Source organism: Artemia franciscana, chromosome 5 (assembly GCF_032884065.1).
Source record: "Artemia franciscana chromosome 5, ASM3288406v1, whole genome shotgun sequence".
Lineage (NCBI taxonomy): Eukaryota > Metazoa > Arthropoda > Branchiopoda > Anostraca > Artemiidae > Artemia > Artemia franciscana.
The window spans coordinates 12,907,355-12,934,614 of NC_088867.1; the positions used below are offsets into that span (position 1 = coordinate 12,907,355).

General features: G+C 33.3%; 1 protein-coding gene across 4 annotated transcripts in view; it reads right to left on the reverse strand.

Moving 5' to 3' along the window:
- Nucleotides 1–1,268: 1,268 nt before the first annotated feature.
- The window catches only part of LOC136026991 (atlastin-like), a 62,462-nt gene continuing 36,470 nt past the window's right edge, over nucleotides 1,269–27,260 (reverse strand). For all 4 annotated transcript variants that reach the window (XM_065703872.1, XM_065703874.1, XM_065703870.1 and 1 more), the window contains 6 exons: nucleotides 26,071–26,226; nucleotides 23,717–24,005; nucleotides 14,837–15,243; nucleotides 12,049–12,263; nucleotides 6,570–6,636; nucleotides 1,269–2,046 (listed from right to left, as the gene is read on the reverse strand). In XM_065703872.1, coding sequence (XP_065559944.1) covers nucleotides 1,918–2,046; nucleotides 6,570–6,636; nucleotides 12,049–12,263; nucleotides 14,837–15,243; nucleotides 23,717–24,005; nucleotides 26,071–26,226 — 1,263 coding nt within the window. In that variant the 3' untranslated portion in view covers nucleotides 1,269–1,917. The remainder of the gene's footprint in view (nucleotides 2,047–6,569; nucleotides 6,637–12,048; nucleotides 12,264–14,836; nucleotides 15,244–23,716; nucleotides 24,006–26,070; nucleotides 26,227–27,260) is intronic.

Sequence of the window (27,260 nt, forward strand, 5' to 3'; positions counted from 1 at the left end):
AAGGGGGACTATTTATTACAGGATAATTTTCGCATGCAGGAACTCTCAAACCAGAGTCACATTGATTGGGTACCAGCTGGGAATAAAGTGCAAGAGATGGGGGAAAGGTTTCCTAGTGATACGAGAAGTCAAATTGGGAGTTAAAATTAGCAATTCGTCCTCCAAGTGAAACCGAAGTTGGAATTTTCGCTTTCAACAGCAGCCACTTTAGGCTTTGTTCTCATCTAATAACCTCCATATTATCTGGGCCATTTCTAAGCTCTGCTTCAATGGATAAATAGGAACTTCGAAAAGCAAATAGTCAAGAATTTTCTTTTTTACACCCCCCCCCCCATAAAAAAATTTTTTTAAAGGACAGTAAAGTTTGTAGTTTCGTACCTCATTCCAGAAAAGTCCATTCGGGTAATACTGCTCAACATATGTTCCATGGCTACAAAGCTTGTATTTACCACAATTGTTTGGGTCTCTTACGGTGGTACCATCCTCACAAGCTCCTGATGAGCTTCCTCCAACATTACCACCAGTACCTGTTCCTGTTTCGCCACCACCTCCTGAAGTGGGTCCTACTGTTTTGTACTTTGGACCATCTTCTTCCTTGCCTCTTTCTCCTATCCTTTCCGAAAGAGTCCTAAATTCTCCGAACTTCCGGATACTTCTTATTCAAATTATCAAAAAATATGTTTCTTTATGACTGTTCCCTCAAAAAAAAAAAGATAAAAAATAAATCAAATAAATCCCCGTACGTGCCTAGTTTAGTAATGAGGATGATTCAGGTGAGGATTTGGAACCTTCTAAATTTTCACATGTCATGTAATACAGCGCGCACGTAGAAATGATATAAATGATTAATAAAAATGTAAAAAGTCGTATTTTTGACTAAGAGACATGTGTCTTATTTTATTTTTGAGGTTTTGTGACAGAAAATTATCTATAATCAAGGGTTGTAAGTTATTTCATATATATATATATATAAATATATATATATATATAAATATATATATATATATAAATATATATATATATACATATATATATATATATATATATATATATATATATATATATATATATATATATATATATATATATATATATATATATATATATATGTATACGTATTAGCCATTCATTTTCAACATCTTCCCTTTGCGTTGCCGAAAAATAAAATAAAAATAAAACAAAATTGTGTCTTATTTCATAAACCTATAGACTCTTCAGTCAGACCATCCTAATAAACGTATAATGCAACTTTAAAGGTCTTTAAAGGGTAAAGATATTACGATACGTTTTATCATATATATACACTCATCCATATAAAAAATAAATGTAAGTCACTTTCCTGCTACCCCATTATGGCACACAAAAAACAAACATAACATATTGCTTTTCGAGAGTTGAAAACCTTAGATACACTGGAGTATACAAAACATTCCTAACATAAAAGAAAAGAATCATCACCAGTACTATATGCCTTAAGGATTTTTAACTAATGAAACACAAACATAACATATAATAATAATTAGAAAACGAAGAAACTGGATGCTGCCTCCAATTAACTTCTCTGTTTCTTGACAAAAATAAAGTTTTATAGCTCTTTATCGTGTTAGCACCCATTTCTGCGTTAGACAGGGACAATTTTTAGTATGAAAAGATGGACATTCCTGAACGAAAATGATATAGACTTATTCTAGGAATCTGAAAGACAATAAAAAAAGAGGAGGGGGGTTGTTTGAGCAAAACTTGAGAGGATGTTAAACAAAAAATACTAACATACTGAATAGGTCATTAAAGGCACTTACCCCCCCCCCTCCAAAAGGCGACAGGATTAATTAAGCTATAAGCCCCAAAAACATTTTTTCAGCTGTTTCGCATTGATCTAATCAAGGCACGAATGGCATTAACTAAATTAGTCTACAATTAGGATTGTTTTTGCTTTCCATTAATCATGTGTGATGTCAAATTTGTCACAGCGGATTCAACTAAACGTTGTCTTGCCTCCTCATCTATAGCACCAGTAATAAACTTCCGGTACGTTGGACGTAGAACCTGAAATAAAGTTAACAGAATTAAAAAAAAGTAATTAATAGAAAAGGCAATCAATAAAAGAAGATAAATAATTGAAAGAAAATTCATAGAAAAGATTATTACCTGAAGGTAATTAATAAAAACACGATTAATAAAAAAGGTAATTAGTTAAAAGAAAAATTAATAGAATTAATAGAAAAGGTAAGTAAATAAAAAATAATTAAAAAAACAGGTAATTAACACAAAAGCTAATATATTAAAGGGAAAAAATAACAGAAGAGGTCATGTTTAATCGCAGAACACGGCAAAAACCAAACGCTAAAAGCATAATCATGATCCCTAGATTAATAGAATTAACAGAAAAAGTAACTAATTAAAAGATAATTAACAAAAATAGGTAATTAACACAAAAGCTTATTAATGGAAGGGGAAAAATTAATAGAAATGGTAATATTTAATCACAGAACTCGACAAAAACGCTAAAAGCATAGTCATAATCCCTAGATTAATACATCAGTTTTCCAAGTCTAAACTAATAAAAACAACTAAGATTAAGCTTGTAAATGAAAAGCCCAGCCGTTCTGTATACTTAAAAGCTTGATATATACAATATTTTCTTATATATGTATACATAGATATACATGTTCCTTATATATAGATATATGTAGAAATTCATAATATTTTCTTCCATCGTCTAAAGAGTTTGCATGTCTGAAAGATAAGCTGGCTTTTCCACATAGAGGCCCTTTCATGGCAAACATTTTAAACTTGAAAAATACGGATAATCAAAAAAGAAAATTTATTTCATCAAACCATCAATCAACATCAAGTGAAATTGAATGGGAGAACCTTACTCAGCGAGAATCTCTATCGCCTGGTATTTACAGAATACTGAGTTGAAAATATTTAGTTTCATTAAATTAAACTCTCTAGCTTGAAAATATCAGTTTAAAAAACGCCCAAAGTGACTGTTAATCTAGACAACACTCCTATTTCAAGCAGCTAGCTTGAATCCCGCCCGTAATGGATAAAGATGGTACAGATGGCCTTGAGGTTGACAGAAACAAATATTAAATATAACATACGAACTATGATTGTGAAATTACGAAATATAAAAGTCGCGCAACATGCAAATTGCGATATATGATTGTTAAGTGTTGTCATGTGTCAGATTAAAACGTTTTCATATAAATCCTTAGCAGGGCTAAAACAGGTAGCAACAAGCCTTCTAAGTTATCAATTCTGTTCTGTAAATTTTACAGGCTTGGTTGAAAAATAACTAGATTTACGTTGCATGGGCAACGTGAGGTGTTGCGGCAACCTTTGCTCGGCTTCACCGAGTAAAGTGTTGCGAGAGCAACACTTTGGTTTTGTTTCCTCGCTGCGACTAAACGCTGAAGTTGTTAATCTGTAAGGATGCTAAAATACATACTAGGTACACCAACTCGCAAAAGTTGCAAACTCCTCATTGCTAAAGATGATTGTAGCCTTACAGCCGATTATTACTTACAAGTCCCCTACATGTCTTACCACTGGAACCAAATTGGTCTTACCATCAAATACAACGGAAACAAAAAATAGGTACATCAACTAGTAAGAGTTGCGAACCCCTCATTGCCGAGGATGATTATGAGCTAACAGCCGACTGTTGCTTACAACTCCCCTATATGTCTCACAATTGGTATCGGCCTATTTTTGGTTTCAGTGTGTACCTTACTACTGAAGTTGTCAACCCCTTTAAACTTTCAAACTGGTATATCTCATGAAGGAATTTTTGTACAAAAAAATGGATGACATATACTTGATCAGCTCATCAAAAGCTATCGACTGCCGTCGAAAAAAAATCTATCTGTCTTAGTTCAAAAGTTGACTTTTTTGCCGTAGGCCAACTTTCTAACGTCATCACTTAGAAAGGAGCAAAGGATAAACTCTAATTTCTTTAGCAATGAGAGAACTTTTAAAGTTTAAGAGGCACATCTGATACCATTTCTCTACCGCAATCCCAAGTGCGAAAAACCGAATGATAAACTCAGCTGAAATCAAGAACAGAAATGGGTAGAAACAATAGATGGTAGTACTTTCGGACCCGTGGGAAAATGCCGCTTTTTTACTTCTCTAAATTTTTCTATTTATCACTCAAAGAAGATATATTGGCTGTGGGGCAGGGTAACTGTCGCATATATTTAACATTTATAGATTTTAGTCCATCTTCAATTTGTAACTGGTGCCTGCCTGCTTGCCTGCTAGTTTCCACTCGAAAGCAGAAACATGGTTTGATGAAACGAAAGCTTGGCTGCATAACTTCAGATAGTCCTCTCTGACATAGGCTATACAACTCCTCTTCACTTCACACACTATAGGCTCTGGCTCAAGGACAAGCAAAAACCATCCTTTTTGGCCCCAGGCAAGAGTTCTACGAAGCTTTCCAAAATGTAAAGTCATATTCATCAATCCGGCCTAAGGTCCACACTTTCCGTAAAAACCGCAGAGGCTAGACCCTTACCACTTTCTAGGAATAAGCTGAAATCAAGGTGCTGGGAACAAAAAAAAAAAAAAATCACGACAAAACCAAAGCGTTGCTCTCGCAACACAATGAATGAACTTTGAAATTTTCCTGCTATATATTCTATAAAAAAATCTATTGTAGTTAGTGAAAAAATGTTAAGCAAATACTAGAAATATATGAACTACGTGCTTTCATTTCGAGTGCTTGTGTCGCTTTCTGTTGAGGGATGCGGATTTTCGGAACGTGTTACAAATAATCTTTGTTGAAAAACGTTATTTATGTCTAGCACTTATCGTAGTTTATATGAAATTTATGCAGTAAGAAAAAAATCGTATTCATTTTTAGTACAAAAAATAACAAATTTTTTGTTAGCAAGATATCTTTCTTCAGGTTTAAGATGTATATTGGGAATTAAAAGCTATTTTAAAGTATTTTAAATGTCTTTGTTAGTTTCATCTTTACTAAACCCTGGGAACCATCCCTGAAGTAAATTTAGTCAAGAATAATCTTTGTTGAGAAACGTTACATATGTCGAGCACTTTTCGCAGTTTACATAAAACTCATGATAAAATAATTCGCATTCATCTTTAGTATTAAAAAAATTCAATTTTTCCCGTTAGCAAGGAATCATTTTTTTTTAGTTTACAGCATACACTTGGATGTAAAAGCGTTTATGATTTTTTTTTTTATCCTTGTTAGATTCTTCTTTACAGAACTCTGGATGTCTACCATGAAAGAAAATGTTTCCAAGAAACTGATAAGGCATTGTACTGCAGTTGCTCAGCATGCTTCTCACCCAGGGTGTATCCGGGGTGAGAAGCAAAGGGGTATTGAAAAACATTTAGAGGAGGACATATGTTTATTTCACTTTTATAAAAATAAAGTTTCAAATAAGCTATTTTTCAAAAACTAAGGAGGAGGGTCAATTTTAACTTTTTCAATTTTCTTCAATGAAAATACCCTAAAAGGCATTTTTCAGAATCTAGGAGGCTATCAGTCCCATCCTCCAATTGGTGCCTCTATTTCCGCCACAAGGAGTTTTCAGCAAGAAAATAATTTGACTAAATACATCATGTTTGATGGGTGAAATTTACATTGCTCCGTCAGCATATATTCTGGGATTTCGCGCATTTGTGGCATAGTGTTTTTTTTTTCTTTCTTTTCTTAACAAATATCAGGGATTGACAATAAAAAAAAAAAACTCCCACCGTTACATTACATGGAGATTAAAAAGGACTATGTGCCCTGCACACAGAAGACTAAGGAGAGTGTAAGAGTCATCATTCCCTCCCCCAGAAAATACCCTAAAAACTTTTTTAAATGAAATAGAAATAGCTATTTGGGAGATAAAACGCACTTTTTGGTTCCCCTGCCCCTGCAAAAATGTTCTGAAAAAAGTCACCAACAAAAAACCAATGTTTAAATTTATCTGAAATTTCTTTTGCTTATTTTACAAAAACAAAATCCTGTTTCTTACTATGATCATTTTTTAATCTTTTTTTTTTATCAGTTTAGGAATAAAAAAAGAGACAAGAGCATATACGAGGACATTAACATCATAGTTTTTTTTTGTCATATCATAGCGGTTAATAGGTTTCCGATAAAAAAAAAAGAGTATACGTTACGGTTTATTCTATGCCTAACTTCCGCAACCTCTGCTGCTATTATCAAATATATATGAGAACATTACAAAATTGGACAAGAGGGAAGAAAAATGTAATTTTTTTTCTAGCATAACAAATCAAGTGCTATTAAAACAATTACTTGAAATCATTTTTAAGGTCAGTTAATAGATTAAATTATTTTTAAATTATAACATATTAATTTATATACATAAAATTAATAAAATCAATTCAAATAAACTTATATATCAGAGGACATTAATGATATGTTATTACAAAAAAAAAAAAACATATGAGTTTTAACTATTTATTGTCACCAGAAACAGTAAGCAGACCGTCCTTCCACTCTGGTTATTGCAGAGTGTTTACGCTATAATGTATGAAGGTCCGAAATTGACCCTAAAAGAGGTACTTACATTGTCCCAGATGCTGGCAGCCACAAAGTCAATCATTTGGCCAATTTCTCTAAATTCCCCTGCATACCTAAAAAAAAAATTTATATGGAAACATTTTCTTGCGAAATTCCTTAGCTTGAAAGTTGTTTTAAGGATAATAACATAATGCAGGTATATCAAGTGGATAATCAATTAGGAAAAGGCTGTAATTCCCACTTAAGTTTGGGTTCAACAGTCTTTCACATCATAAAGTATAATGCAAAATATTACTCCTCTAATGGTGCTAACGGGAAATACAGAGAGATGTGCCTCCTAAATACTAAATATTATTTCCGATATATACATCTAAAGAAGTTATATCAGAATTCAGGATTAATAGAGACTTTTTCCTTTCTTCATATAATTGATAAGTTTTCAGAACCCCCAGTCGTTCACTAATATAAAACATAACCATGTGATGATATACAACGTATACCTAAAGCCAAGCAAGTATGTCTCATACAAATTGTATAGTCACTAAGACCGATTTAACACCCTAACGTTAACTTAGTAATGGACAAAGAGTTCTACTAGATTTTATGCTTTTTCTCAGAACAGGGGCCAAGTTGAACGACCAGCGAACAGTATTTTGTTTCTTAGAAGGAGGGGGAGTTAACAGTAATTAGAAATTAATGCTTGGGGCAAGGGGTATATATATATATATATATATATATATATATATATATATATATATATATATATATATATATATATACATATATATATATAAATATAAGTTATATGACTATATAAGTATAAGTAAATATATAAATAAGTAAATATAATGACTATATAAATATAAGTTATATGACTATCTACCTTAGTTCTACTGCCCTAGTAATGACGCATGGACAGATAATAGATAGACTTATCTATCAACAAATGAACTAACATCATTGTCATACAATCCTAATAAAGGGTTAATGCTAGAAGTGCCTTTTATTCAAATTGGACTATTTGTCTTAGCTCTGTCTTAGAAATTGTGAAATTGGAATTTTAGAATTTCGTTTCTTTTTTTTTAAGAGTGAAATCTTTACTTGCGAAGAAGAAACCTATCCAACACGAACAAACAAAAAACCTAACGGCACCGACGGCTTTCTCTCTTTAACACGCGGTAATAAACCCTAACGTAAAAGAATAAAATAATCAAAACCTCACAAAACTAAACCAAAAATCAACTAATACCACTTGAGAGAGAAACAAAATAAGAAAGAGTGGGGGAAAAAGAGAAAGAGAGAAAAAGCTGAACTCAGAAAAGAGAAAGAGAAAAAAAAAACTCAGAAATATTCAGACAATGGCCTTCTATCGTCTCAAGAAAGCGATTAGATCCACCTCAGAATCAAATCCTTCTGAAAACGAATTTCCAATAGGGAAGGACAAGGCGACTAAACAAATAGAATAAATTTTCAGATCAAATAGAATATACCAATCGAATTCCTTCTATACGCAAGCAAATAAGACAACAATACTTCCCTCATCAGATGATAGCAAAAAACTAAGTAATTTTCTAGAAACTAAAAATTCACTAAAATACTTATTCTCTTGGAAATAAGCAAACACAAAGAAAATTTGAAATATTATCTCCGCCAGGTAATTGGTGAAATAAAATATTGGAACTAGGATTTCTACTTTATGGAATGTTGGACTTTATGGATTATTGATATATATATATATATATATATATATATATATATATATATATATATATATATATATATATATATATATATATATATATATATATATATATATATATATATATATATATATATATATATATATATATATATATATATATATATATATATATATATATATATATATATATATATTGTGTCCATTTTCGAATCATTTGATTCTCTAGTAATACCTTAATCTTATTCTTAGTGGCCATGATCTTTTATTCCACTGCAAGAGTATATCTTCATAAGCTGCCTTAAACAACCTGTCACTCGGTAACTGGACGACTCTCAACCAAAATTTAACCATTGAGACAAGTCTTGTCATTTATTAGTGGCCATATACCTAGATCGCCATTTAACAACTGGGAATTATTTGTTCTATGCAGCCCAACAATTTCTTATAGTACCCTAATTGAATACTCTCTACCTGAGCCGCTTTCTCATGCCCCCGAATCTTTGCTCCATAATGTGGAATGAGCATTAATCACGATAAAAGACCCTTTTATGCAACGACAAACATTTTATTCCCATTACATTATTCTGGAAAATTGTGAACATTGCTACTCTTCCCCGGTTTAACGTTTTCTTTATGTATGAATTCCATCTTCCATTACTTTGAAAATATATCCAAGATGCTTAACTTTATCCACAATTTACGTCTCCTCTCCCTTAACTAAAATTACTTCTACAATTATAATAATAATAATAATTCATTTCTTACCCACTTACAAAAGGCAAAAAGTGGAGTACAAGGAGAAAAAAAAAAAAAAACAAAGAATTACAAATAACACAAAATACAAGAAAAAGAAATAACAATTTAGCAAAAGAGGCGGATAAGATGATTGTTAAGACCAAGACGGATTGGGGCTTCGTCAATTAATTTTGAATTAGTTTTTCCACTCAGAGAACAATATCCGTTGCCTGATATTTACTACTTAACCTTCGGTTCCGAAATGATCGTGGTAAATAAAGTAAGAGCTTACAATACCGATAATTATCCGTCTTGACCCTCTTTACGTCACCTTTATTCAGAAGCATATAAAACCCAGTAACAATAACACAGAATGGTCGCAAAAAAGCACTTACAATACAGCTTTGTAAGTGCTTGTCGCCGGAAATGTCCACGATTTCCAGCAATTTTAGAATACCTCACTTTAAGCTTAAATTGAATATCCCGGATTGTCTGAAAACAATAAGAACTTAGAGAATTGGGAACGGAAATCCTAAGCCATCGAAAAGAAGCGACTTGTAGTACGGAAAAAGAACTGCAATCCAAAGGATGAGACGAACTAACCCCATTAAATATAAGAAATTCACATTTATATACGTTTATCTACGTCACATTTATGCGACGGATAGGACAGAACGCGCTAAACCAGTCTCAGTTCGGCTAATAAGAAGCAAGTCGTCAGCATAAGCTAAGTATGATACGTCTGTGAATCCTGTAAAACAAGAACTACATATACCAGACAAAACATCTTCAATAGAAGCATTAAAGATATGAGGAGAGAAAGAACTCGCCCCTGTCTAGCTCCATACTTGACTAGTATATGTCCGAAAAAATCACCATTTCCTGACTTTAATCTTAAATAAGAATTTGAATACCATAACTTCAAAACCAGACTCACAGGCGCATTAACACCAAGTTGACTAAGAGCATACCCAGCCCGAGTATGGCAGAACACCATCGAATGCTTTATATTTATCAAGGGTGAAAAAATGAAGACTATAATTACTCCGAGTGGCTTCCTTAATAAGCTGTGCTAAAACACTATGAGCACGTTGACAGCTCAGACCTGACTTGTAGCCGAATTGGTTAGCCTCATAATTAACAAATTCATCGATATGTGGAAGTGGAACATACTCAAATAATTTGAGTACAGGCGACGGTAATCGGCCTGTACGAGTTACACGAACTTAGGTCTTTTCCTTTCTTTAATATAGAAGTAACACTTCCACATAAAAATGAAGCAGAACAATAGACCCTGAAAGGCACACCCAAAATAATAACTGAAGATGCGATAGAAGTTCAGTTGACTTCGGATGAAGATGAGCCGCACAAATACCATCAAGGTCACAAGACTTTGACTTTAACCGTCGAAGAGATTTCACAATATTAGATTTATCAACAGGTATAACATGTCTTTGGCTCACACGATTAGGAAGAACCTTCGCCACTAAAGCAATAAAACGGCTATGAACATCATAATTAATGGCGGAATAGATGCGCGTATAATGTTTAATCCATAACAATCTCGGAATAATTTAACTAGAAGATGATTTTTCGAGTTTCAGCACAGCACAGCACATTCAGCACATTTTGCCACTGTTTACCATTAGTCGGAAATTCAGCACCCGAAAACCGAACTGCACGAAGATGAGGCTTACAAGCCGATTTTGTTCTCTACTTGATGCTAAAAACTTGCCTACTAGAAGGTCTACCGCAAGCAATCCACATTTTCAACCAAAACTTGGCTTGGTTCTTCACTTTCTTAAGTTCTGAATCACACTTCCAAAACGTCTTACGGGTGTTAAGTCGCACGCGAATCAATGAAAAAGCTATTGCTTCAGCTTATTTAATTGAAGAAACGATATTTCTGTAGTAAGGCTTTAACTTACCACGAACATCGCTGACAAAATAACCAGCGCCAAGAAGTTGATAAGGCACCGAAATAGTGGATAGCAGAAAAGCGAGAGTCGAAAAATAGAGTGACTAATTTGCATTATCCCAATCTCGTTTGCAAATCCATTTCTTAGGCTCCTCAGGAGGAGCACTGAAACTGATTGTAGAGCTAATAGATAGATCTAAATTAAGAAGGAGATGGTCGTAGTCTCTTTCCTCATCGTCGACATGAACATCAGAGGAATGAAGAAAGGGCGAACACACACAATGGTCCAAATCAGAAGCTGCTCCACTATTATGGATATAAAAGAAGCTGCAATCGTTATTTATAATCCTATACTATAATCTTATAGTCTTCTTGTTAAATATAACCACTTTTGATTTCTGAACATTTACCTGAAGGAACTTCATCTTTAGATAATCATATGTTAAATCCAATAGCTTCTGTAAATTATGTGCCGAATTGGCCACTAGAGCAACGTCATCCGCAAACAACAGCAGTGAGAAGTTTTAATTACCTAATCTTACTGTTGGAGCCCTTTTTTTTTGCTAAAAATTCAACAATATCCTTAATAAAAAGAGCAAAAAGTCGAGGTGACCCTGCTTTACTCCTTACTTAACTTTAGAAGGCCTCGGAAGACCCGACCTACGTACTCTGACTATTGCACTAGTTTCAAAATACATATTTACAACCAAACGAATGAAACAAGAAGGTAGCTTCACATCATCTAGGCTTTTTTTAAAGCAGAAATCTATTAACACATTGAACTTTTTTTTTTGTAAGTCCAAAAATGCAACATATAACTTATTTTTTCCTGATACATACTTTTCAATTAATCCACTTAAAATAAACACCCTATTCGTAGTACTATAACCTTCTCTAAAACCTCCCTGTTCTTCTTTCATAACTCCAAAACCCTCTAGCCAATCATTTAATCTAAAATTTTCTCTAAGATTTTGCTAAACATAAGATCTAAGACTATCAACATATTATTCTCATGATCCCTGGGACTCCCCCTTTAAATATAGGTACCACTATCGATGTCCTCCGTGTAGAAGACCATACTCCATTACCCCTATATATATATATATATATATATATATATATATATATATATATATATATATATATATAAATATAAAATTGGCTACTTACTTGGTATAAACCCAGGTGAAGAGGAGAACCAACTGAATTCCCATAATAATATTACAAATATTGGCCACCGTGTAGAGCCCAAATAGACCAAAGAGTCCAGAAAAGAAATAGAATATCATAACGACCACAATCAAAGTTCCAGGAGTTTTTCCAGTTTTGAATATGTTTTTGCTTTCGTTGCTCTTCTTAAATAACATAAACGATTCTTCTATTTCCTGAAATTGGGAAGAAAACTTTTACTTAGAACCCTATCTAAATTGATCTTGTGGCTGGTCTTCATTTACAGTTCAACGAGGAAATTCCTGGTTTAATTTCCCGGAGGTAATGCTGCTAGGGCTGTTTTTAATGCGATTTCTTTTATATTTTTTTCTCATTTGTTTTGCTGAGAACAGCCCTTAGATATAGGGTCGAAATATCCATTTAAAGTTGCATTCTACTGTCTTATATAAAACAAATTCCCTATTGATCTACTTGTTGTTTATGATGGAAAGGCAGTGTGGTCTTCGTCGCTATTTACGATATGCTAATGAGACCAATACCACAAAAGCAAATCAATGTTCTAATTTTTTGTGGCCTCAAAAATTAGAAGTAGAGGAAGGCGTGGTCTATTATGCACAAATTTAAAATCTTGTATCTCATACAGGACTTTGCATCTAGGATAAAAACATGTCCCTTTATAGAACCTTTTTAGCTGATTTCATAAAAAGGCAATCGTGTTAATTCTATCCTAATAGCTTTTGCGTAAAAATTGCCTGAGAACTTCGATTTGCTGAATTTCACGTGATCTTACCTTTTTATAAGAACGCCAAGCTTTTACGTCAGAACAATTACATCATTCACATTATTTAGATTTCTAATATATTTTAAATGCATGTTTTCACAATAATTTCAAATATATAATCAGATTTTTTTGATGAGGGAATGTTTTCAAGCATGTGTTTAGGCAAACTTTTTGCATTGTGAACAACTTTTTTTTTTTATTAAACATAGACCTCCCATAAAAATCTGTCATCACTCTCTGAGTGCGACTTTTAATTATGATTTCAAGAATGAAAAATAAAAAGCACTCATGGCCTAACAGTAACGAGTTTGGAAAATGGAGAGGAATATTTGTTTAAGAAACAGAAAGGTTTTTAGACTTCAGAAATGGCATTTGAGGTTCAATCACAATTAGATTTTACTCAAGCCGAGATTCAGCAAGCGCTAATGTGCGGCAATGAGCATTTTTCATTGAATTCTTTTGGCCAATCAGGAAAGTCTGCGAGAAAATCTGATTGGACGAATATAGCACTAGTTAAATCTCAGTATTAGAAAAGGTCATTGAGAATGGGTCTTTGAAAAAACCCAAAACACACTTGATCTAAACATATCTAAGCACTATATTCCTGAATAACACCTTTTTTTCCTTTCCCGAGGGGAGGGATCCTTCATAACATTTTTACTTATTGAAACAATCCATATGTGAACGATTGGTACACATTTTGATTCAACCTCTTAGATCCCCAGTCTCATATAAAAGAAGAAACCCGAACTGCCATATTTGGGCAACAAAAAGTGAAATAAATCCGCTGGAACTCAAGACTTTACCAAGCTCCGATAAGATATATTAATGAAAAAGAGGCATTTTATTTCACCTACAATTTAGATAGAATTAAATAGAATTGCTGTTCAACCAGGACGTTTGCTAATAACCTAGCAACAAAAAGCCAATGATTGCACGTGTTTAAAAAGGAATAACCAAAATTTTCACAGTGACCTATAGAATAATATCAAAACGTACGTTTATAATATTTCCATGAAATAGAAAGCTTCCATCACTTTTTATATAACAAAACCTAAAATTTATCAAGAAAACTTGACTATAAGCCAAATGTTTGACGAAATAACAAATTCCGGAAATTTTGCATAAAAATTCAGCCTCAATATAAAATCTCCTCAAAATAAATTTAAATTTTTTGCCCAAAAGCTGTGACAAAAATGAATATTTTGATAGAAACAACAAGAAAGAAAGTTTGATCATTGGAATTTAAACATGTGGTTTGTTTATCGCTAATTCAGATATTTGTCAAAAAATCTGTAAATCAAATATCTAGGCCAAAAACACGAATTCTCAACCAAACATCACTCCTATGAGAACAATAGTCTCTCCCCAACATCATCAGACGAATACTAACAGGTGGCCCAATCTAAACTAAGCACTCATCAGACGCAGTCTTTTGGTTGGAATCGACGGTAAAGGGTAAGAACACACCATGACAAAGTGCTTGTTAGTCTTGAACTTCCAAAAGAAAACAAAATCCAGACCGATGTTAGAAGACGAATCCCCCCCCCCTCTCAGCCCCATAAAACATTTTGTTTGCAGGTAGTTTTTAGTAGAAAATGCCATTAAAGCTCCCAAAACCCCCTTTTTATTTAAGAATCTCTAACATCCTAACCCGGATCGAAGTCCCCCTACAACCTTATGGTAAAAGTTAAATATAATATTCTTTAATTTAAAATAATGGGTATAACCTAGAATACACCAATTTTTTTTTACTTTTCCAAAGTACAAAAAGGCAACAAAAATTTATTCAATCTTTCCAGAAATAGATACAAACGATTTAGCAGACTTCGTAATTCCTATTATACTTCAGAATTATAACGTTTTCCGATAATTTTTGACCTCCTTTCTAAATACCCAACCTCCTTGTCCCCACAAGGAATCTTTTGACCATCCACATAAATGTTAAAAGCATACATTAATACATGACAGGCGCTTATAAACAAGAAAACACCAAATAACACAAACCTCTTCGAGTTTCAGCCTATATTTTTCAGAGAATTCAGCCCCTCCCATCTTCCGCTTATTGGTAAAAAGTTTCATAGCAGCGTCTTTATGTCTCAGATGCTCCCTCTCTAAAGTACCAGAAGCTATATACGGCCTAGATGCTCCGCATAAATTCTCCATTTCAGTACTGAAGAAATCTTTCGCGGCTGCTACAGCGCTAAGATTATTAGCCTCCGCGGTTGCTTCGAGCATCGACTTTGGCTCAGGGAGCTCACCACCTCTGTAAATACTCATATAAGATTGAAAATAGTACAAAAGATCTTTTGTCCGGATTTTCACGCCGCTAATTTCTTTCACCACAATGTTGGAAGGAGTGAGGAGGGTTTCCATTAAGCTGTTTAACTGCTCTTTGAAGTCTCGCTCAATTTCTGAAAAGACAGAGGCGAGAAAATTAAAAGATATATTTATGGTGTTTTTACGGCGTTACGAAGGTGTTAAATCATAGACTACTCACTATAAGTGATTTATAAGAAAAAAAGAAGAAAATAGTACACCTTTAAGAACCTAGATATAAACAGACACCAATTATAAATTTCCTATAATAAATTCCTTTAAAGTGTTAAGTTTCAAAACTTAAACAATATACAAACAGGAATGTATTTATAGCACAATTTTTAGGTCGAGAACAAGTTTTCCTGATTTGATTCCAAACAGAAGCAAGCCGAACATTGGTCCAGAGCCGTTTAAAGGAAGAGGCAGAGACCGGGTCAGCTCCCTCAGGGATCGCAGCTAGAGGGCGCCGCTACTGGGGGATTGTCTGCTTTTATCAAATTGTTCACTTGGATTCGAATTTTTTGTTTATATTTGAGTAGGAAGGGGGAGCCCTGTAATTAATTTTTATCCGGGCAACCCTAGCAACGGCTCTGGTTCACATTAAACTCCAGTCAGCTTTTCAGTATTAATGACATTGAAAATGAAGTCTGAATGTTTCAAGAGGTTAATTGGAGGTTTCCACAACCACATGTAGCTTACAAATTAGGAAATTGATAATTCAATTTTCAATGAAAAACTTCTATGCGTTACGAAAACTTTTTGCGTAAGAAGGTATAAACAATTGTCAAAAAAAAAAATCATAGTTTTCTTCTGATGATGCAGGTGTTTTCAGGAATCAACATATTGGTAATGCCAGAATTTTACGGACGAAAAGCACTACGGACTAATCAGATTTGCTTACATTTTTCCACGATTCAACATAGCAGCAATGACGAAACTATGATACAAGCCGAGCAGGGCCGTATCTAGGATTTTTGTTCGGGAAGAGTTATTTTGTGTGTGTGTGTGTGTGTTTGTGTGTGTGTGTCTGTGTGTGTAAGGGGCGGGGGGGGGGGGGTAAAAACTACTCAAAACGAATCAGGAAAGCATTTGGTGGGGGAGGGAGGGGTTCCAACCTCCTAGCCTCCCTCCTGGATACAACCTTGTATCCCAGAAACTTAATAATCGTGAAAACACCAAAAAAAATCTTAAAAATGCAGTTTTAAAGCATGAAAATAGAATTAAGATAGGTAAGATTTAAGGGACAAGAAATGTCTATCTGTTGATTTCTTTGGTACTGTAAGAAATTAAAGGTAAATTTTTATAAGAAAATAAAAATTGGGATCCATAATCCGTTGATCTTGCAAAAATAAATATAAATGGCTAGTCAAACAACTTTTAAATGTACGAAAAAAGGTTGAAATTCTTTTACTAATAGAATACGTATGTATTTTTCTCAATAAAGCACAGACTTGGGCCTTTTAACAAAATATTCGTAATTATTAAGGAAACCGATTAGGTGGTTTACAATTCCTATATTTTTAATTTGCCATAATCTAGCTTCTTATATCCTTATTTTCTAGTGCCAATATAACCCAGATGCACAAAAGAGAGAAAAACATAAAAACATTGATTATCCCATAAAAGGGCTAATATTTTTTTTTCGAACGACTTGAAACTTGCACTCTTAAGTTTTTTGGCAAAGGGAATCATAGTGTAAACACAATTAGGTTGGGTTCACTGGCTCCTAAAAATTTGGATCAGAAAAAAAAAGAGATCGCCTGAGAATAGAAGCCGTAAGACGGAGCGGACTCTAATTCTAAAAAAATAGTTTGGAGACACGGGTTCCCTCGACATTGCCGTCCAAATAAAGGCCAAATCATTTGCGATTGGTACTAAATATTCAAGGATTTTGTCTTGTCTAAGATAACCGCACATTGCGTATTGGAGTAGGAAAGTTAGGGGGGCCATAGATTGCCCAAAACCTTCCAGCACCAGGTCAGTTTCAAACTTGTAGTTACAAGTTCTAAAGTCAAGAGCAACCTAATACAACAATTAGTTTAAGATCATGGTCCTCCCCCAAAATGAATCTAAAAAAGGATAAGAAAAACTGAGTAGCTCAAAAGTTTAATCCAAAACTTGTTTGGCAAAGAGGATGCAAGTAAACAAGAAAAATTGAAAGAAAATACTGGTTCCTCCGAAAATGGGCCAACAAACTTTTTTCCAAATTGTCAGAAACTTAAATCCATCAGTACCTGGACTAAGACGAAACGAATTCACAAGATAATTTTTTTTCATTTTTTAATGTCGACTTGCCTGAAAATTTATAGGGTCAACAGTTGTTGTATCGCATATTGAAATTTCTGATCGAATTACGACTCTAACATACGAGAAAATTTTTAATCTAAGGGCAAGGTATTCATTTCGGTACCGAAATGAAGAAAAAGGAGGACCAACAGACTTTTCCTTCGATCGGCTTGACACTCTCAGGAATCGTGGGTTGGAGAAAAAGACGGATCATTTTTTTGGGACGGGGGGGGTGCTAGGGGGCCTGGGAATGAGCCCAGACATTTTTTTGGCCTTACCAACTGGAGTTAATTAAAGAAAACCAACATAATTTGGAATTCAAAAACTAGATTGTTTTTGGCTCTATCTGTTCATTACACACGAATATGACCATTAAGTTTGTTTCGTCTCTGAAAAATTGTAAATTAATCAGGCATGCAAAAAGGGTCGGGAATAATTTTTATGTTCCCTATGCAGTTTTTGGTAGCCTATGTTATTTTCCTGCTCTTTAACGTTTTCAATACACCAAACAAAACACGACACATTTTAAAACACAACAAAACACGAAACACAAGCAGGACAATTTTACAATCATTTCATATGTGAAAACCATGATTTTTAAAGATTTTCCTTTCAGCTCATTTAAAATTACGAAGTTTTTAGGACATTGTCATATTCTCATCAGTGTTGCAATATTGAACCATGAAAATAAGTAACTAAAATTAGTTAATTCAAATTTGACAACACTTTTCGTCCCTAAAAAAAAAAAAAAAAAACAATCCATCCATTTGCAGTAAAAACTACACCTTCAAAGGAAAGCACTATCTTCAACCGTCTAATGCCACGATTTTAATTTTTTTTTAGCTTATTTGCTTGCTGATTAGATTTGTCACTCACTATTACCAAAACTGCAATTGCTAATGAAGGTCTTTTCATCAAGAAATGATGAATTTTTTCCTAATTTTTCCCGATATATATGGATGTGCAAGTTTTATTTAATGTTTAAACAATCAAATTCGATTTTCACTATGCTTTGTACTTTCAACGTAAGGCATAGAGACTGGGACAAAGAGATCTCAATGAACAAAAAAATAGTCAAAAGCACACTGTTGTATTGGTTCGAGATGCCCAAAACATGCTAGAATTCATTTTTTTTTTCCATGGCTCGCAAATTAATAGGAAAGCAACCCAAAAAAGGAAAGATATTTTGAAAAAAATTGGTTTTGTATTAGCCCTTCACATCTCAAAATAGGCCAAAAAATGTTTTGTTCGAATGACACGGAACTTTTAGGGTAAGTAGACTGAATCAAGAGGAACTTAATGAAGACAAAAAAAAAAAAAAAAAAAAAAAAAAAAAAATAGGGGAAACATTTATTACATTGATTCTTAGCTGTCGTCCCCATTGAAAAGCAGATCGTCCCGATTATGGAAGGAAGATGTAAGGAAACCTAGGGGAAATAGGACCTTCCTTAGAGGGTGTAAAGAGGGAAGCTTTGAATAGATTGAGACGAAGGAGGAGCGTGAGTAGCTATAGGGGAAACATTTATTGCATTGATTCTTAGCTGTCGTCCCCATTGAAAAACAGATCGTCCCGATTATAGAAGGAAGATGTAAGGAAATCTAGGAGAAATAGGACCTTCCTTGGAGGGTGTAAGAATAGATTTGAATAGATTGAGATGAAGGAGCCTGAGTAGATGTGTTGGCCTCAGGCGGAATGATGTTGCAGTAAGTTTTTAGTAGTAGCATTGATTCTTAGCTCGAAAAATTCGGTTTTCGCTGACTCGCTGGAAAATTTTAGGGCAGGATGACAGGGCAAGAGAACCTCAATTAAGACAGACAATCAAGGAAACAGACCCGGATGAATTTATTCTTGCCTTAAAGGCCGTATCTAGGAGGGGAAGGTAGGGTTTCGATCACTCATTCCCGAAATGTTTGTCCGACTCGAAAAAATATAACAAAACTGCATAAGAGAAAATTTTAATGTATTTTCACAGTTTTTTTTTTGTAAACTCTTCCCAAGAAAATAATGCTCCCCCCGTAAGTATCCTAAAACGAATGAAAATTAAACCAAAAAAATAAAAAAAAATAAAACTTCAAACGAACATAAATTACCACCAATAAAAGTTGGGCTACCCCTCCTTTAAACTATCTGAAGACCAGAATGTCATTTATGCTTTGTTGAAAACAAAGCGCAGTATAAGCAGTTTCTCATTTATTATAACAATATTTCAAAACAAAATATTCTTGACACTCCCTGGAATTAATGTAATTACAATTAGGTAATCAATCTAGTTTCATCTGTATGATATTCAAAAATTGTTTATCTAAACTTGTTCCATATTTAATGCATTTTTATCGACAGTCATATAATTAAAAAATTCAGTTATTTTTAAATTATTTAATTAAATTTTATTTATCTATTTATTTATCTTTTAGATAACATTTTTAGCACATTTTTCATTTTAATTAATAGTTTAGTTATTTCAATTGGTTATAAAATTATTCATTGAATCATAAGCTCAAAATATCGCTTCAAAATTATCAATCTTCAATATGAAAATTTCATATAGGAATCAATGTTCAATTTGTTTGTATGAAATACGATCAAAAGGAAAGATTATGACAAAAAGTGCCCTTAAACAACAGTAAAATTATGTTTAAAGTGACAATGTAACTATTCTTCATTTTTTTTTTTTCTATTGAGCTGAGTCGCTCCTTATTACAGTTTGTTACCACAAACTGTTTGATTAGTCATATACTTCACAAAGTTCTAGGTTGAGGAACGTAGAACCTTGTGTATAAAGAGACTTTCGCATCTAAAAAGATGAAGGATAATTTCAGATATATAGCCTATACATTACAAGTCATTTAAGCCTCGACTAAAAAAAAAGAACTTTGTGTTAAAGTATCTGACCACAAAGAGAAAAAGATCAAATTGACGAGCCTAGAACTTTGTGTATAAATAAGCTTTCGTATCTACAAAGATGAAAAGATTGATTTGAGGTAAGTACATATGATGATACAGTCCATTTAAGCCTCTACTTACTAGAAAATGTTCTTTTGTCTAAATATACCATAAATGCCAACAAAGAAGATAAAGAATGGGCGTCAAAAGAACTCTGTTGAAGTAACTGACAAATAATACGAATATACTTCAAAATTGAGCCGCAGAGATAAAAAGTATCCATTAGAGAAAAGAATATTTGATAATACAGTTTATTTAAGCCTTTTCTTACATGAAGAATGATGTTTATTTCTCTAGCTTCACAATATTTCAATATATACGACAAAAAAATGATTTGAGCTGAAGTAAATGACTAATAATACAAATTAGTCATATACTTCAAAATTAAGCCACAAAGATGAAAAGCATTAATTTGGGTAAGTATATTTGAGAATCCAGTTTCTGTAAGACATTACTTACGAGATAAATTTGCTTCCTCTTGCTTCATAATATATATCAATAAAGAACACAAAAAGGATGGGCGTCAAAGAATCATTTTACTGAAGCATCTGACTAATAATACATCACTCAGCAAAAACAAAATTTAAAGCTCACCCTTTGTCTTCCTTGATAACATATATTATGATACTAGAGAAAAACATAATTTTGCTTGTAAGTAACGGCTTACAGGAACTATATTCCCAAATATGCTTTCTTCCAATTGGTCCCTTTCATCTATGTGGATTAATCTTGAAGATGACCAATGTGTATTATTAGTCTGATACTTCATCACAAACATCCTTTAACGCTCATTCCTTGTCTTCTTCATTGACAAATATTATGAAAAGAAAGAAAAACATTTTCTTATAATCAAATGCTTACAGGAACTGTATTCCCAAATATACTTACTCATATTTTTTCTCTAGCTTCACCATATATGTCAATAAAGCCGACATAGGATGAGTTTCAAAGGCTCTTTGTACTGAAGTATCTAAGTAATGATACAAAATTGTCATACTTCTAAATTAAGCCACAAAGATGAAAAAGATCAATTTGAGAAAGTATATTTGGGAATACAGTTCCTGTAAGCCTTTACTTATATGGCAAATGATGCTTTCCGCTAGTTTCATAATATATGTCAATAAAGAAGACATACGATAAGCGTCAAAGGATGTTTGTGCTAAAATATCTAACTAATAATATTATTATAATAATAAATTATAATAATAATTATAAAATAAATAATAAATAATATAAATAATAATAAATAATAAATAAATAATAATAAATTATAATAATAATTAGTCGCATTTAAGCAACATAGATAAAAAGGATCAATTTGAGTAAGAATATTTGGGAATATTACAAGAAAATGATATTTTTCTCTAGTTTCATAATATATGTCAATAAACAAGACAAAGGATGAGCGTTAAGGGATCTTTGTGCTGAAGTTTCTGACTAATAACACATATTTGTCATATACTTGAAAATTAAGGAACATAAATGAAAAGGATCAATTGGAGGAAAGTATAATTGATCAAACGTATATTTGAGCAATATAAAAGCCTTTACCACTCATTTAAACCTTTACTTAAAAGAAAAACCTTTTCTGGGTTCATCCTTTATCAGCTTCTAATGCGATTATATTCAAGGAATTATTAGACCTACTTTTCGGGCACTGTTGAAGAATAAATGATTTTTTGTGAACGGTTTAAGACTTTTTTTTTATGTTTTCGTTCTTTTTTTGTAAATAACAAAGTTTCAACTGGTGATTTTCTTATCCTAGAAAATGGAAATGGTTTATTTTCTGCTGGATAGTTTTTTTTTACTATTTGTATTGTTATAGGCCAGCATTTTTGATTTCCCATGCCCTAGCTTCTCTGCGACAGTCCCTTCAATATGATTATATCCAGGAATTTGATAGGATAGCTTTTGGGATGTTGTTGAAGAAACATCACTGTGGCGTGCATGACTAATGACTTTGTTATGTGTTTTCGTTTTTTGTGTTTTTTTTTTTTTTTTTTTTGTAAATTTTAAACAAAACTACTGTTAGGCCATTGTGATTGTCTAAAATCACAGGTTTACAAAATAAGGAAATATATAGATTGCTATTATTGAAAATTAAACAAAACATGATTTTTATATGAAAGTAAAGAGCGACAATAAAATTTAAATACAGAAACTACACTCTTTGTTTAATGTAGGGCCTCAAAGAAACTAATACACACTTTGAATCGCTTCTTCTTATTAAAATACTTTGACAATGACTGTATCTACTTAAGTAAATTTCGTTTGCAACATAGGGGTTTTCGGTAATACTTGAAACGGCAAAATTTTCAGTTAATTTTTTTTTAAGGGCAATAGCTAAATAATATGCTGTTAATGATCAAGAGACTATATTTGTTACATTCTAGTAAGCTCTCAGTGAAGCCAGAACTAAATTCGACTGTGGAATGCCTTCCCTTCTTAGCTTTGGTGTAGTTTTCACTGACACACTTGCATATATACGAATCTCTAGCAAAAAAAAAAAAAATCTAGGTAGAAACGCACATGCGCTTTTCAATTCACAACGGTAACAACGATATTCACAACAATAGAATGGAGCAACACACAAATGTGTCTCCTATTTGCAACAAAGAGGTATCAGCAATACTTGAAAAGACAAAATTTCAGTTAAAGTTCTTTTTAGACAAATAATTAAATAAAACAATGGTAAATATCAAGATATATGTTAATTTTTGTAGTAAGATTTCAGTGAAGGTAAGGTCAAACTCTACTGTGAGGTGCTTCTCCCTTCCTAGCTTGATTACACACTTACGTATATGCGAATTTGTTTAGCAATCAGAAATCTATGTAGCCTCTTACCCCCTCTCCTTCCGCAATCCCGGTTTCCCTACCATAGAAAAGGAGCAATAAATTCACTAGATTTGTTTCATTTGGAACACAGGGGTTTCAGTAAAACTTAAAACGGTACGATTTCAGTTCAGATTTTTTAAGGGAAATAAGCAAATAAAACAATGATAATTATTAGAAGGCTATGTTTGTTATATTCTAGTAAGCTTTCCGCGAAGACAAAGTTTAAATTCCCTATGGAGTGCCTCCCACTTCTTAGCTTAGGTGCAGTTTTCACTTACCACACTTCATCTGTGCAGCAAAATAAAATTTCAGTAGTCAAATATACCCCCTCCTCTTCCAACAATCCTGGATCTAAAACTGTAAAATGGGGCAGCACAGTGACTCTTCATTTGATATTTCTATTGATTTTTTTAGTCATATATTTAAAAAGTCCTTTAGTAACTACTAAAATATCACGGCCAATTTACACATTAGAAAGTTAAAACTAAATTAAATTAGTCTACCTGTGAGTTTTCCAGTAAAATGAGGGTCAATTGCCACCTTCAGCCCGGGATGGGGCATCAGAAAGCACTTGATGCTTGTGAAACAGGCCTTTATATGCTTACGAAGAGCCTGAAGCTCTGGATGCTGCTTTTCAGACACTTGAAGTCTTCGGTCAATAATTTTCTGACCCCCAACAATCCCATAAGGGGCTTCGTAAGGATAACTCCAGTCCCTTACAAGAAATAAAAGTTTCTGGAAAGGCTTATCCCCAGTGTCTTCTAGAGCGAGTCGACCGTACTCAGTGAACAACTGGAAGAAATTAAAACTTTAAAGTTTTAAACAAAGTAAAAAAAAAATGTACTAGGGAATGTGCTTCACCTACAGTCCTAGCTGTACTTATCTGGGTTTCAAATCAGATCCCTAAAGCTCTTGTAATCGGTAGATCTAGAGAAAGGGCGTATCAGATCTCCATTAAACTAAGTGAGGAGAAAAAGTGATTGCCCCGGGTGGGCATTTCGGATATATGAATACAATCCATACACGACGGGAAGGAGCGAGAGATCCAAAGTCATTGCAATAGGACACCTACAAGTGAGATATTCGATTATCAGCCAACCTTTGTGCGAAGTAAGAGTTAGTGTCCCAGTTATAACCTTCCGGCATCCAGACGCAATACGAGGGTTTATAAATTTCTGTCATCGCGAGAATTACTGACTAGGTTACAGGATTTTGAAAAAATGAATTGACATTTGCTTTATTAATAAACACAATTATAGCTCTTTACATTTTACAGCTACTACACTGATGGAGAAAAACACGTTTTTGTTGGTGTACAGTAGTAAAATTTAACCATTTTCTAAACACATCAAAAAATAACATAATCAATGAAATTTATTTCCAGTTTTATCTAATTAAAAATGGAGCAATAATAAATGAATAAAATAAAAAAAGGAAAAAAAGAAGCATACTGAAACATAACACAAATAAAACAGAAAATAACACAGAAAGATAATATAGAAAATAGCAAAATATATACACCACCGCCAAAAAAAGAGACCTTCCAGTGAGTAAGCTAAAACAAACATATTAATAACATTTTGCACAAAACACATAAATTACGGTTAAATTATACACTATACAACTGATACATTACACTCTAAGAAAATAACACATATGGATCATGATTTGGATCAGGGGAATTTTTAAATTTATTTCGTCTTTCAATAACAGCGGTATCAACCAAACTTAGCAAAAAGCAACAGCTAGTTTCCTTATTGGCTTTCTGAAAGTTCGTAATCGATCTGACCGATGTGAGGGGGAGGAGGTTTCTAAATTCTTGCTATTTAAACATTTACTAGGAAGAGGTATTGGATTTTGAAAAACCTTGTTGATATGTAAGAGCGACCGTACTAACTATGTTTTGAAGAGAATAGAAGAAAAAAAGAAGGGCTTTTAAATTGTTGTCATCAAGCATCTAGCATCAGTGGTTATCTGTCCCCGATAAAAATTGGAAGGAAGTAAGAATAAGTGCCCTATATGTGCAAACAAGGGATCCATATACAATCTGACTTATTTGAGGGGAGAGGTCCCTTGATTCTTCTCATTATGATATCTTCCGGTAGTTTGGCCAGCCCGAAGTGGAGCAAGGAGGTTCCCAAAGGCTTGTCATCAGTACATTCACCAGAGGAGTTTTAGACCTTAACAGAATTTAATGGGAAGTAAAACCTAATGAGGTAATTGTGCTTCTTGTGCATCAGGAGCCATTCCGATGTTTTTAGGAAAGAGACCCTTAAATTGCCACTATCAGGGCATCTAGAATAAGAAATTATTACATTTCATCCGAAAGAAGTCGGAAATAGGATGTGTGTCATAGTAGTGCTTAATTGAAGCCCATACCAATTTTAACCTATGTAGAGGGATGGGATTCTTAAATTCTTGTCATCAGGGTTTATCTTAGAGGGTGGCATAGGATCTTAAAGAAATTTGGTGGGAAGTAAGAATTGACGTAATAAGTATAGCTTTGAAAGACCCATCCAAGCTTCTTAGGGGAATGGAAGGAAAGGGTCCCTAAATCTTGAGTATTAGTGCATCTAGAAGAAAAAGTTACCGAATCTAAGTGAAACCTGGTCGGAAGTGAAACCAAGTTTCTTAATTGTGCTTTTCGGGAACTCGTATCAATTTCTTTCTCTGTTAGAAGAGAGGATCGCTAAATTCTCGTCATTAAAATATCTACCAGAAAACCTCAAGCTTTCCTGATTTCTTGAATATCAAAATATGTTAGTTGCATAAATAATTAATGTTAGACAACCTGTTTACACATATCAGAAAGTCAATACATACATGTCTTTATTGATATAATAAAAAATAAACTTACTTGAAGATGTTGGAGGTCATCTTCCTGTATGTTTTGTAGGAGATTGAATACTTGGATGGAGCTTATCATTGTGCTCAATGCAAAAATAGTAGCACAGTCTCGAACAGTACTCTCACTGTCAAACGCCCCTTGGGTATCCATCAGTAATATAGCTACCTAAAAAATAAATCACCCTTAAGCAGATATGAGGCTCAAAACTTCCTGGTAATTTTGTAGCAAGATTCCACCTTCGAAGGAAACACTAAAGCAACAGAAGAGTGGCATCTTGTGGTATTTAATCCCCATTCAACTTGTCGGGGCAATTATAGGCCATCATCCCTTCCCTAGCGGAGCTAAAATGGCTCTTGTATACAAATCTTTATATTAGCATTTAGTTACAGGAATCCAAACAATAATCAATTTATAAGAAATCAAAGCTTGCATCAAGGCTTCCACTGCTTGGAATTTTCCCAAAAATATTAGGATTTAAATACTGAGCTTAATATCATAAAAAAATTATGTATATTAAACATAATTATCAAAGATTACAAAAGTACATATGTAATTAATCTGCATATGTAACAATACAAGTAGAAAGTACACATGTACTAATCACATGCAACTATTTCACATCTTAGGAACTCTTACAGATGATTTTAGGAATGCTGTTAGTTCTCATTGACAACCCTGACTTGAGTGCAATTTTGTGAATTAATGCTTTTAGTTAGTAATGGTAAAATTCAATTAAGCGGAAAGTTTTATTGAAAGGAAATAGAGTTTCTGGCATTTACTATAATTTTTACTTATGATTCACTGAAGACCAACAGAACAAAAAAAAAATAGCTAGCATATGAAATGATATTTATTAACAATAAAAACCTTTATGGGCCACGAATAATACAAAGATGCGCCAACATAAAGATTATATACAAAGGCAAACCCGGAAGTCCAAATTAGAATTTAAATAGATTACAGAGAATGGTCGCTTTGGATTATTACTGTATCCACAAGCATTCCCAGCTTCCTAAATTCTATAAAAATTGTGTCACTTAATATAAAATCTACCGGTTCCTTTCTTGTATACCACACCACTGAAAAGCAGTGTTAGTTCCTCTTCTTCACATATTGAGAAAAAGCAAGAACCTATCTTCTATTTCATCCAACCAGATACTTTCCTTGTTGCCAAGGAATGCAGTGTTCATTTAGTAGGT